The sequence below is a fragment of the Motacilla alba genome, chromosome 2, assembly GCF_015832195.1.
Source record: "Motacilla alba alba isolate MOTALB_02 chromosome 2, Motacilla_alba_V1.0_pri, whole genome shotgun sequence".
Classification (NCBI taxonomy): Eukaryota; Metazoa; Chordata; class Aves; order Passeriformes; family Motacillidae; genus Motacilla; species Motacilla alba.
In genome coordinates this window covers 151,129,013-151,142,474 of record NC_052017.1, presented here as the reverse complement: position 1 = coordinate 151,142,474, position 13,462 = coordinate 151,129,013, and the positions used below count along the sequence as shown (strand labels likewise).

The 13,462-nt window shown below is 58.2% G+C and overlaps 1 protein-coding gene across 1 annotated transcript in view; it reads left to right on the top strand.

Annotated features, from left to right (window-relative positions):
• Positions 1 to 9,059, top strand: part of DGAT1 (diacylglycerol O-acyltransferase 1) — a 42,294-nt gene extending 33,235 nt beyond the window's left edge. The window contains exons 11-15 of the mRNA XM_038126945.1: positions 509 to 624; positions 2,183 to 2,248; positions 3,877 to 3,964; positions 6,060 to 6,122; positions 8,869 to 9,059. Coding sequence (XP_037982873.1) covers positions 509 to 624; positions 2,183 to 2,248; positions 3,877 to 3,964; positions 6,060 to 6,122; positions 8,869 to 9,015 — 480 coding nt within the window. The 3' untranslated portion in view covers positions 9,016 to 9,059. The remainder of the gene's footprint in view (positions 1 to 508; positions 625 to 2,182; positions 2,249 to 3,876; positions 3,965 to 6,059; positions 6,123 to 8,868) is intronic.
• The last annotated feature ends 4,403 nt before the right edge of the window (positions 9,060 to 13,462 follow it).

Below are 13,462 nucleotides of genomic sequence, written 5' to 3'. Positions count from 1 at the left end.
TCCCTTTTTTGTCCAAAAAAATCCCTTTTTTTCCCCAAAACCCACCCAAAATTCCCATTTTTTGCCCCAAAATCCCCAATTTTTTCCCATTTTTTCCCCCAAATTCCCATTTTTTGTCCCAAAATTCCCATTTTTTGCCCCAAAATCCCCAAAATCCCCTTTTTCCCCCCAATCAGGTGCCCAACCACCTGCTCTGGCTGATTTTCTTCTACTGGTTCTTCCACTCGTGCCAAACCCCAAACCCCAAAATCCCTCAAATCCCCCCAAAATCCCCCCCAAAACGCCCAGAAATGCCCCAAAAAATCCCATTTTCCCCCAAAAATCCCATTTTTGTCCCTCCAAAATCCCTTTTTCTCCGAAAAAATCCCATTTTTGTCCCAATAAATCCCATTTTTATCCCAAAAAATCCCATTTTTTCTCCAAAAGATCCCATTTTTTTCCCCCTAAACCCCCCAAAATTCCCATTTTTTCCCATTTTTCCCCCCAAAATCCCCTTTTTTCCCCCAATCAGGTGCCCAACCACCTGATCTGGCTGATTTTCTTCTACTGGTTCTTCCACTCGTGCCTCAACGTGGTGGCCGAGCTGCTGCAGTTCGGGGACCGCGAGTTCTACCGCGACTGGTGGTAATCCGGGATTTCGGGGGGAAATCCGGGAATTCGGGGATTTTGGGGTCAATTTGGGATTTTGGGGTGAATTTGGGGGGATTTGGGGGAAAATTCGGGATTTTGGGGTGAATTTGGGGGGAATATAGGGGGGATTTGGGGGGATTTTGGGGGGAAATTCGGGATTTTGGGGGGATTTTGGGGGGGAAATTCGGGATTTTGGGGGGATTTTGGGGGGAAATTCGGGATTTTGGGGTGAATTTGGGGGGAAATTCGGGATTTTCGGGGGATTTTGGGGTCAATTTGGGATTTTGGGGTGAATTTGGGGGGAATTTAGGGGGGATTTGGGGGGATTTTGGGGGGAAATTCGGGGATTCGGGGGATTTTCGGGATTTTGAGGGGAAATTCGGGATTTTGGGGTGAATTTGGGGCATTTCTGGGGTGGTTTTGGGTTGATTTTGGGTGTTTTTTGGGGTGGTTTTGGGGTGGTTTTGGGTTGATTTTGGGGTGGTTTTGAGTTGATTTTGGGTGGTTTTGGGGTGTTTTTGGGTGATTTGGGTGTATTTGGGGTGAATTTGGGATTTTGGGGTGAATTTGGGGCATTTTTGGGGTGGTTTTGGGTTGATTTTGGGTGTTTTTTGGGTTGATTTTGGGTGTTTTTGGGGTGGTTTTGGTTGATTTTGGGGTGTTTTTTGGGTGATTTGGGTGTATTTGGGGTGAATTTGGGATTTTGGGGTGAATTTGGGGCATTTCTGGGGTGGTTTTGGGTTGATTTTGGGTGTTTTTTGGGTGTTTTGGGTGGTTTTGGGGTGGTTTTGGGGTGTTTTGGGGTGGTTTTGGGGTGTTTTGGGTTGATTTTGGGGTGGTTTTGGGGCGATTTTGATGTGATTTGGGGTGGTTTTGGGTGATTTGGGTGTATTGGGGGTGAATTTGGGATTTTGGGGTGAATTTGGGGCATTTCTGGGGTGGTTTTGGGTTGATTTTGGGTGGTTTAGGGTGGTTTTGGGGTGGTTTTGGGGCATTTTTGGGGTGTTTTTGGGGTGTTTTGGGTTGATTTTGGGTGTTTTTTGGGGTGAATTTGGGGCATTTTTGGGGTGGTTTTGGGGTGGTTTTGGGGCATTTTTGGGGTGATTTTTGGGGTGTTTTTTGGGTGATTTTGGGTGGTTTTGGGTTGATTTTGGGTGGTTTTGGGGCATTTTTGCGCTGGTTTTGGGGTGGTTTTGGTGTGATTTTGGGGTTGATTTTGGGTGATTTTGGGGTCCTGTCTGTCCCGCAGGAACTCGGAGTCGGTCGCGTGCTTGGGGGATTTGGGTTTTTTATGGATTTTGGGTGTTTTTGGGGTGTTTTTGGTGTGTTTTTGGGTTGTTTTGGGGTGTTTTTGGGGTGATTTTGGGGTGATTTTGGGGTCCTGTCTGTCCCGCAGGAACTCGGAGTCGGTCACGTGCTTGGGGAATTTGGGTTTTTTATGGATTTTGGGTGATTTTGGGGTGTTTTTGGGGTGTTTTTGGGGTGATTTTGGGGTGTTTTGGGTGTTTTTGGGTTGATTTTGGGTGATTTTGGGGTCGTGTCTGTCCCGCAGGAACTCGGAGTCGGTGACGTACTTCTGGCAGAACTGGAACATCCCGGTGCACAAGTGGTGCATCCGGTGCGGCCCCGACGCGCGCCGTTCGGGACTGGGGGATTTTTGGGGGGAATTTGGGGGTTTTGGGGGGATTTGGGGGGATTTGGGGTTCTTGGGGGTATTTGGGGGAGGAATTTGGGGGTTTGGGGGGATTTGGGGGGAAAATTGGGGGTTTGGGGGAGGATTTTGGGGGAAGATTTGGGATCTTTGGGGAGGAATTTGGGGTTTGGGGGGATTTGAAGGGGGAAATTTGGGGTTTTGGGGGGTTTTGGGGGGATTTGGAGGGGGAATTTGGGGTTTTGGGAGGAATTTGGGGGATTTGGGATTTTTGGGGAGGAATTTGGGGATTTCGGGGGAATTTGGGGGGGATTTGGGATCTTTCGTGAGGAATTTGGGGGGGATTTGGGATTTTTGGGGAGGAATTTGGGGTTTTGGGGGGATTTGGAGGGGGAATTTGGGGTTTGGGGAGGAATTTGGGGAGGAATTTGGGATTTTTGGGGAGGAATTTGGGATTTTTGGGGAGGAATTTGGGGTTTCTGGGGGGGATTTTGGGGGGAAATTTGGGGTTTTGGGGGGATTTTGAGGGGGGGGAATTTGGGATTTTTGGGGAGGAATTTGGGAATTTGGGGTTTGGGGGGAATTTGGAGGGGATTTGGGATTTTGGGGGAAGATTTGGGATTTTTGGGGAGGAATTTGGGGATTTCGGGGGAATTTGGGGGGGATTTGGGATCTTTCGGGAGGAATTTCGGGATTTGGGGGAGGAAATTTGGGGTTTTGGGAGGAATTTGGGGGGGATTTGGGATCTTTGGGGAGGAATTTGGGGGGGATTTGGGATTTTTGGGGAGGAATTTGGGATTTTTGGGGAGGAATTTGGGGGTTTGGGGGGATTTGGAGGGGGAATTTGGGGTTTGGGGAGGAATTTGGGGAGGAATTTGGGATTTTTGGGGAGGAATTTGGGGTTTTGGGCAGGAATTTGGGGGAAATTTGGGGAAAATTTGGAATTTTTGGGGAGGAATTTGGATTTTTGGAGGGATATTTGGGGGTTCGGGAGAATTGGGGGTTTTGAGGGGGAATTTTGGGATCTTTGGGGGAAATTTGGGGGTTTGGGGGGGATTTGGGGGGGAAATTTGGGGTTTTGGGGAGGAATTTGGGTTTTTTGGGGTTTTTGGGGAGGATCTTGGGGAGTCTGAGGGGGGAATTTGGGATTTTGGGGCGTTTCAGGGGTTTTTGGGGGATTTGGGGGAATTTGGGGAGGAATTCTGTTGTTTTGGGGAGGAATTTGGGGGATTTGTGGGGGATTTTTTGGGGAATTTGGGGTTTTGGGGAGGAATTTGGGTGATTTTGGGGTTTTTGGGGAGGGATTTTGTTGTTTTGGGGAGGAATTTGGGTGATTTTGGGGTTTTTGGGGAGGGATTTTGTTGTTTTGGGGAGGAATTTGGGTGATTTTGGGGTTTTTGGGGAGGGATTTTGTGGGTTTGGGGAGGAATTTGGGTGATTTTGGGGTTTTTTGGGGGTTTTGATGCGGATTTCGGGGATAATTTGGGGGTTTTCGGGCGGGAATTCCGGGGGTTTGGTTGTTTCGGGGTCTCCCGGTTTTCGGGGTGCCCGTGGTGATTTTTGGGGTGCCCGTGTGGGGTTTTTGGGGTCCCCAGGCACTTCTACAAGCCCATGCTCCGGAGGGGCGTCGGCAAGTGGACGGCGCAGGCGGCCGTGTTCCTGGCCTCCGCCTTCTTCCACGAGGTCTGCGCCCCGAAACCCCACCGGGGACCCCAAAATCCAACCCGGGAACCCCGAAATCCCACCGGGGACCCCAAAATCCCATCGGGAACCCCAAAATCCCACCGGGGACCTCAAAATCCCATCAGGGACCCCAAAATCTCACCGGGGAACCCAAAATCCCATCGGGGACCCCGAAATCACACCCGGGAACCCCAAAATCACACTGGGGACCCCAAAATCCCACCCAGGGCCCCGAAATCCCATCAGGAACCCCAAAATCCCATCGGGGACCCCGAAATCCCACCCGGGAACCCCAAATTCCCACCCAGGGCCCCGAAATCCCTCCGGGAACCCCAAAATCCCATCGGGGACCCCGAAATCCCATCGGGAACCCTGAAATCTGGGGGGAACCCCAAAATTCCCACCGGGAACCCCAAAATTCCCACCTGGGAACCCCAAAATCCCACCGGGAACCCCGAAATCCCATCAGGAACCCCAAAATTCCCATCAGGAACCTCGAAATCCAACCCGGGAACCCCGAAATCCCACCGGGAACCCCGAAATCACACTGGGGACCCCGAAATCACACCCGGGAACCCCGAAATCCCACCGGGGACCCCGAAATCCCATCGGGAACCCCAAAATCCCATCGGGAACCCTGAAATCTGGGGGGGAACCCTGAAATCCCACTAAAAACCCTCAAAATTCCCCCAAAAATCCCCCAAAATTCCCATCAGGAACCCCAAAATCCCACCCGGGACCCCAAAAGCCCATCAGGAACCCTGAAATTCCCATTGGGAACCCCAAAATCCCACTGGGAACCCCAAAATTCTCATCAGGAGCCCTGAAATTCCCATTGGGAACCCCAAAATCCCACTGGGAACCCCAAATTACCACCCAGGGCCCCAAAATTCCCATCGGGAACCCCCAAATTCCCATCAGGAACCCCAAAATCCCACTCGGGACCCCAAAATCCCTCCAGGAACCACGAAATCCCATCGGGAACCCTGAAATTCCCATTGGGAACCCCGAAATCACACCGGGAACCCCGAAATCCCACTAAAAACCCTCAAAATCCCCCAAAATTCCCACTGGGAACCCCAAAATTCCATCAGGAACCCCGAAATTCCCATCCAGGACCCCAAAAGCCCAGCTGGGAACCCCCAAAATCCCACTAGAAACCTTCAAAATCCCCCAGAATTCCCATCGGGAACCCCAAAATTCCCACCCGGGACCCCAAAATTCCCACACAGGACCCCAAAATCCCATCGGGAACCCCAAAATCTGGGGGGGAACCCTCAAATTCCCACCGGGAACCCCAAAATCCCATCGGGGACCCCAAATTACCACTGGGAACCCTGAGATTCCCATCGGGAACCCCAAAATCCCATCAGGAACCCCGGAATTCCCATCGGGAACCCAAAATTCCCATCAAGAACCCCAAAATCTGGGGGGGAACCCCAAAATTCCCACCCAGGACCCTAAAATTCCCATCGGGAATCCCGAAATTCCCATCAGGGACTCCAAAATTCCCATCAGGGACCCCAAAATTCCCACCCAGGACCCCAAAATCCCATCAGGAACCCCAAAATCCCCACCCAGGATCCCAAAATTCCCATCGGGACCCCAAAATTCCCATCAGGAACCCCGCTAATCCCATCCAGGACCCCAAAAGCCCAGCTGGGAATCCCCAAAATCCCACTAGAAACCTTCAAAATCCCCCAGAATTCCCATCGGGAACCCCAAAATTCCCACCCGGGACCCCAAAATCTCATCGGGAACCCCAAAATCCCATCGGGAACCCCAAAATTCACATCGGGAACCCCAAAATCACACCGGTAACCCCGAAATCCCATCGGGAACCCCGAAATCTGGGGGGGAACCCCAAAATCCCACCGGGAACCCCAAAATCCCACCGGGAACCTTCAAAATCCCCCAGAATTCCCATTGGGATCTCCAAAATTCCCACCCAGGACCCCGAAATTCCCACCCAGGACCCCAAAATTTTTTCTGGGACCCCCTAAAATCCGACTGGGACCCCCCAAATCCCGCTGAGCACCCCCAAACTCTCGGGGCCCCCCCAATTCCGGGGTCCCCAACGTTGCTGTCCCCGCAGTACCTGGTGAGCGTCCCCCTGAGGATGTTCCGGCTCTGGGCCTTCATGGGCATGGCCGCGCAGGTGAGACCCCCAAACGGGACACCCCAAAAACGGGACACCCCAAAACAACGGGAACCCCGAAAACAGGACACCCCAAAAACCGGGAACCCCGAAACAACGGGAACCCCGAAACAACGGGAACCCCGAAAACGGGACACCCCAAAACAACGGGAACCCCAAAACTACGGGAACCCCAAAAGCGGGGAACACCAAAAACAGGGGACCCCAAAAATGGGCACCCCAAAAACCACACCCCAAAAACAGGGAACCCCGAAAACGGGAACCCCAAAAACGGGACACCCCAAAAACGGGGAACCCCAAAAACGGTAACCCCGAAAACGGGGAACCCCGAAAACGGGACACCCCAAAACAGGGAACCCCGAAAACGGGGAACACCAAAAACGGGAACCCCGAAAACAGGAACCCCAAAAACGGGACACCCCGAAACAACGGGACCCCAAAAACGGGAACCCCAAAAGCGGGGAACACCAAAAATGGGCACCCCAAAAACCACACCCCAAAAACAGGGAACCCCAAAAACAGGGAACCCCAAATCAGGGAACCCCAAAAGGGGGGAGACCCCAAAAACCGGGAACCCCAAAAACGGGAACCCCAAAAGGGGGGAGACCCCGAAAACCGGGAACCCCTAAAACGGGAACCCCAAAAATAGGAACCCCAAAAACAGGGAACCCCAAAAATGAGCACCCCAAAAACGGGGAACCCCAAAAACGGGCACCCCAAAAACAGGGAACCCCAGAAGGGGGCACCCCAAAAAACGCACCCCAAAAAATTGGGCACCCCAAAAACGGGACAGCCTAAAAAAGGGGGCACCCCAAAAACGGGGCACCCCAAAACTGGAACAACCCAAAAACGGGACACCCCAAAAATGGGGAACCCCAAAACTGGAACAACCCGGAAACGGAGCACCCCAAAAAACGGGGCACCCCAGAAACGGGCTATTCAAAAAAAATGGGGCACCCCAAAACTGGAACAACCCCAAAATGTGACACCCCAAAAAATGGGGAACCCCAAAAATGGGGTACCCAAAAAACGGGACACCCCAAAAAAACGGGACACCCCAAAAACGGGCACCCCAAAAACGAGGTACCCTAAAACTGGAGCGACCTAAAAATCGGGCACCCAAAAAAATGGAGCACCCCAAAAACGGGGCACCCCAAAAATGGGGAACCCCAAAACTGGAACAACCTAAAAAAGGGGCACCCCAAAAACACGGGGTACCCCAAAACAACGGGCACTCCGAAACTGGGGCACCCCAAAACTGGAACAACCCAGAAACGGGGCACCCCAAAAACAGGGTACCCCAAAAAAAGGGGCACCCCAAAACTGGAACAACCCAGAAACGGGGCACCCCAAAAACGGGACACCCCAAAAAAAGGGGCACCCCAAAACTGGAACAACCTAAAAACGGGACACCCCATAAAATGGGGAACCCTATAAACGGGGTACCCCAAAAAAGGGGCACCCCAAAACTGGAACAACCCAAAAACGGGACACCCCAAAAACGGGACACCCCAAAAACGGGACACCCCAAAAAAAGGGCACCCCAAAACTGGAGCGACCCAAAAATGGGGCACCCCAAAAAAGGGCACCCTGAAAGCGGGGAACCCCAAAAATGAGGAACCCCAAAACCAGGGAACCCCAAAAGAGTGGGGGGACAATGGGTTTGGAGTCCCCAGAAAGGGGGGGACAATGGCCCTGTCACCGTGTCCCCGTCCCCTGTCCCTGTCCCCGTGTCCCTGTCCCTGTGTCCCTCTCCCTGTCCCTGTGTCCCCATGTCCCTGTCCCCGTGTCCCTGTCCCTGTGTCCCTGTCCCCGTGTCCCTGTCCCCATGTCCGTGTCCCCGTGTCCCTGTCCCCGTGTCCCTGTGTCCCCGTGTCCCTGTCCCTGTGTCCCTGTCCCCGTGTCCCTGTCCCCGTGTCCCCGTGTCCCTGTCCCCCTGTCCTCATATCCCTGTCCCCGTGTCCCTCTCCCTGTCCCCTGTCCCTGTCCCCGTGTCCCTGTCCCCTTGTCCCCCTGTCCCTATCCCTGTGTCCCTGTCCCCCTGTCCTGTGTGTCCCTGTCCCCATGTCCCTATGTCCCTGTCCCCTGTCCCTGTCCCCGTGTCCCCATGTCCCTGTCCCCATGTCCTTGTGTGTCCCTGTCCCCATGTCCCTGTCCCTTTGTCCCTGTCCCTGTGTCCCTGTCCCTGTCCCCGTTGTCCCCAGATCCCGCTGGCGTGGCTGGTGTCCCGGGGCAGGGAGGTGACAGTAGGTGACAGGGGGTGACAGGGGGATGGCAGGTGACACCAGGTGACCCTGTCATTGTCCCCAGATCCCGCTGGCGTGGCTGGTGTCCCGGGGCAGGGAGGTGACAGAGGGTGACACAGGCTGGCAGGGGGGTGGCAGGTGACCCCGCTGACTGTCCCCATTGTCCCCGTTGTCCCCAGATCCCGCTGGCGTGGCTGGTGTCACGGGGCAGGGGGGTGACAGAGGGTGGCAGGGGGGTGGCAGGTGACACCAGGGGGTGGCAGGTGACCCTGTCATTGTCCCGTTGTCCCCAGATCCCGCTGGCGTGGCTGGTGTCGCGGGGCAGGGAGGTGGCAGGGGGGTGGCAGGTGTCACCGCTGACTGTCCCGTGTCGCTGTCCCTGTCCCCGTTGTCCCCGTTGTCCCCAGATCCCTTTGGCGTGGCTGGTGTCGCGGGGCAGGGGGGTGACAGAGGGGTGGCCGGTGACACCAGGTGACCCTGTCATTGTCCCTTGTCCCCAGATCCCTTTGGCGTGGCTGGTGTCGCGCTTCCTGCGCGGTCACTACGGCAACGCGGCCGTGTGGATGTCGCTGATCCTGGGCCAGCCCATCGCCGTGCTCATGTACGTGCACGACTACTACGTGCTCAACTGCCCGGGACAGCCCTGACCCGGGACAAACCCGGGATAACACCCGGGATAACACCGGGACACACCGGGGACAACCCCGAACCGCCCCGAACTGCCCCAACCCACCGGGGTCCCCAAATGCCCCCAAAATCCGCCCAGGACACACCCGGGACAAACCGGGACAACCCCGGGACAGACCCGGGACAACCCTGGGACAAACCCGAACCCCCCCCGGAACTGTCCCCAACCCACCCGGGTCCCCAAATCCCCCCAAAATCCGCCCAGGACACACCCGGGACAAACCGGGACAACCCTGGGACAAACCCGAACCCCCCCCGGAACTGTCCCCAACCCACCGGGGTCCCCAAATCCCCCCAAAATCCGCCCAGGATACACCCGGGACAAACCGGGACAACCCCGAATCGCCCCGGGGTCCCGAAATCCCCCAAAAATCCGCCCGGGACACCTCCCTGAGAGCGCGGGACACACCCGGGACAAACCTGGGACAACCCCGGGGACACCGCCGGGACAACCCAGAACCAACCCGAACTGCCCCCAACCTCCCCCCGGGGTCCCCAAATCCCCCAAAATCCGCCCAGGACACACCTGGGACAAACCAGGACAACCCCGAACTGCCCCAGGGTCCCCAAATCCCCCCAAAATCCGCCCGGGACACCACCCTGAGAGCTCAGGACAGACCCGGGACCCCCCAAAATCCCCCTGGGGACCCCCAAAATCCCTCTGGGGACCCCCAAAACCACCCGGGACCCCCCAAAATCCCTCTGGGGACCCCCAAAATCCCTCTGGGGACCCCCAAAACCACCCGGGAACCCCCAAAATCCCTCTGGGGACCCCCAAAGCGCCCCGGGACCCCCCAGAATCCAACTGGGGACCCCCAAATCCCCCCGGAGACCCCCCCAAATTCTTCTGGGAACTCTCAGACCCCCCCGGGACCCCCCCAAACCCCCCCGGGACCCCCCCAAATCCCTCTGGGAACTCCCAGACCCCCCCCGGGGACCCCCCCAAATCCCTCTGGGAACTCCCAGACCCCCCCGGGGACCCCCCAAACCCCCCCGGGACCCCCCAAACCCCCCCGGGCCCCCCGGCCGGGTCCCGGGGCTCTGCTCTGGATGAATGTCGGATCAATGCAATATCGGGGGGCTCCGGGGACCCCCCCCCGAGGTTTTGGGGCCCCCCCGGGGGGGATTTGGGGACCCCCCCGGCCCCGGCGGAGCCCCCGCGGCGTTTTCGGCACTTTACGGACTGACCCCGACCCTGTTCCTGCCCCTGACCCTGCCAGGACCTGGGAGTGTCCATGGCCCTGCCAGGACCTGGGAGCGCTGCCCATGACCCTGCCAGGACCTGGGAGCGCTGTCCATGGCCCTGCCAGGACCTGTCACTGTCCATGGCCCTGCCAGGACCTGTCACTGTCCATGGCCCTGCCAGGACCTGGGAGCGCTGTCCATGGCCCTGCCAGGACCTGTCGCTGTCCACGGCCCTGCCAGGACCTGGGAGCGCTGCCCACGGCCCTGCCAGGACCTGGGGGTGTCCATGGCCCTGCCAGGACCTGGGAGTGCTGCCCACGGCCCTGCCAGGACCTGGGGGTGCTGCCCCTGACCCTGCCAGGACCTGGGGGTGCTGCCCACAGCCCTGCCAGGACCTGGGAGCGCTGCCCCTGACCCTGCCAGGACCTGTCACTGTCCATGGCCCTGCCAGGACCTGGGAGTGCTGCCCACGGCCCTGCCAGGACCTGGGGGTGCTGCCCACGGCCCTGCCAGGACCTGGGGGTGCTGCCCACGGCCCTGCCAGGACCTGTCACTGTCCACGGCCCTGCCAGGACCTGGGGGTGTCACTCACGGCCCTGCCAGGACCTGGGAGTGCTCCCCATGGCCCTGCCAGGACCTGTCACTGCCCATGGCCCTGCCAGGACCTGGGGGTGTCAATGGCCCTGCCAGGACATTTCACAGCCCTTCCAGGACCTGTCCCTGTCCCTGCCAGGACCTGCTGGTTCATCTCCATGGCCCTGCCAGGACCTGGGGGTGCTGCTCATAGCCCTGCTCAGACACTGCCCTGGCCCTGCCAGGACCTGGGAGTGTCACTCACGGCCCTGCCAGGACCTGCCCCTCCCCCCGTGATTAAATTCTCATTTTTCGCGTTTTTCTCAAGTTTCTCGGTTTTATTTTTTCTCTTTTTTCCGTTCGGGACCCCCGGGGGGGGGGGGGAGGGGAACTGGGGGAACTGGGAGGGACTGGGGGGGACTGGGAGGGACTGGAAATGAACTGGGAGGGACTGGGACCAAACTGGGACCAAACTGGGGGAAACTGGGGGGGACTTGGGGGAACTGGGGGGGACTGGAATCAAACTGGGATGGACTGGGAACAAACTGGGAAGGACTGGGAGGGACTGGGATGAAACTGGGGGGAACTGGGGGAGCTGGGACCAAACTGGGATCAAACTGGGATGGACTGGGACCAAACTGGGAGGGACTGGGATGAAACTGGGAGGGACTGGGAGCAAACTGGGGGGACTGGGATGGACTGGGATGGACTGGGAGCAAACTGGGGGGAACTGGGGGGGACTGGGAAGCATTGGGATGGGACTGGGAGGGACTGGGAGCAAACTGGGAACAAACTGGGAGGGACTGGGAGGGACTGGGAGGGACTGGGACCAAACTGGGAACAAACTGGGAGGGACTGGGAGGGACTGGGAGGGACTGGGACGAAACTGGGAGGGACTGGGGGAACTGGAAGCAAACTGGGGGAACTGGAAATGAACTGGGAGGGACTGGGAGGGACTGGGAGGGACTGGGACCAAACTGGGATGGACTGGGATTAACTGGGACCAAACTGGGATTAACTGGGATGGACCGGGAAGGGACTGGGACAGAGAGGCGGGGCCAGCGAGGGACCAGTGACACCAGTAAGGGACACCAGTAAGAGACCAGTGCCATCCCAGTGCTCCCAGTGCTCCCAGTGCCATCCCAGTGCTCCCAGTGCTCCCAGTGCCATCCCAGTGCTCCCAGTGCCATCCCAGTGCTCCCAGTGCCATCCCAGTGCCATCCCAGTGCTCCCAGTGCCATCCCAGTGCCATCCCAGTGCCATCCCAGTGCTCCCAGTGCCCATCCCAGTGCTCCCAGTGCCATCCCAGTGCCATCCCAGTGCCATCCCAGTGCCATCCCAGTGCTCCCAGTGCCATCCCAGTGCCATCCCAGTGCTCCCAGTGCCATCCCAGTGCCATCCCAGTGCCATCCCAGTGCTCCCAGTGCCATCCCAGTGCCATCCCAGTGCTCCCAGTGCCATCCCAGTGCCATCCCAGTGCCATCCCAGTGCTCCCAGTGCCATCCCAGTGCTCCCAGTGCTCCCAGTGCCATCCCAGTGCCATCCCAGTGCCATCCCAGTGCTCCCAGTGCCATCCCAGTGCCATCCCAGTGCCATCCCAGTGCTCCCAGTGCCCATCCCAGTGCCATCCCAGTGCCATCCCAGTGCTCCCAGTGCTCCCAGTGCCCTCCCAGTGCCATCCCAGTGCCATCCCAGTGCCATCCCAGTGCTCCCAGTGCTCCCAGTGCCATCCCAGTGCTCCCAGTGCCATCCCAGTGCTCCCAGTGCTCCCAGTGCCATCCCAGTGCCATCCCAGTGCTCCCAGTGCTCCCAATGCCATCCCAGTGCCATCCCAGTGCTCCCAGTGCCATCCCAGTGCCATCCCAGTGCCATCCCAGTGCCATCCCAGTGCTCCCAGTGCCATCCCAGTGCTCCCAGTGCCATCCCAGTGCCATCCCAGTGCTCCCAGTGCCCTCCCAGTGCCATCCCAGTGCCATCCCAGTGCCCATCCCAGTGCTCCCAGTGCCATCCCAGTGCCATCCCAGTGCCCTCCCAGTGCCATCCCAGTGCCATCCCAGTGCCATCCCAGTGCCTCCCAGTGCCATCCCAGTGCTCCCAGTGCCATCCCAGTGCCATCCCAGTGCTCCCAGTGCCCTCCCAGTGCCATCCCAGTGCCATCCCAGTGCCATCCCAGTGCTCCCAGTGCCATCCCAGTGCCATCCCAGTGCTCCCAGTGCCCTCCCAGTGCCCTCCCAGTGCCATCCCAGTGCCATCCCAGTGCCATCCCAGTGCCATCCCAGTGCCCTCCCAGTGCCATCCCAGTCCATCCCAGTCCATCCCAGTATCCCCAGTACCAGCAGGAAGGGGCGGCTGTGGGCGCGGCCCAGCCCCACCAGCAGCAGCTCCCTGACGTGGGGCAGCTCCCAGTGCCATCCCAGTGCCATCCCAGTGCTCCCAGTGCCATCCCAGTGCCATCCCAGTGCCATCCCAGTGCTCCCAGTGCTCCCAGTGGGGACAGAGGGACAAAGGACAAAGGGACAGGGAGCACAGAGCGCCTTTGTGCCCGGCCGTGCCAGGGGGACAGGGAGGGGACACGGGGGGGACACGGGGGGGGGACATGTGACACCACCGGGGGGTGGGAGGGGACAGGGACACCGGGAATGGGGGATG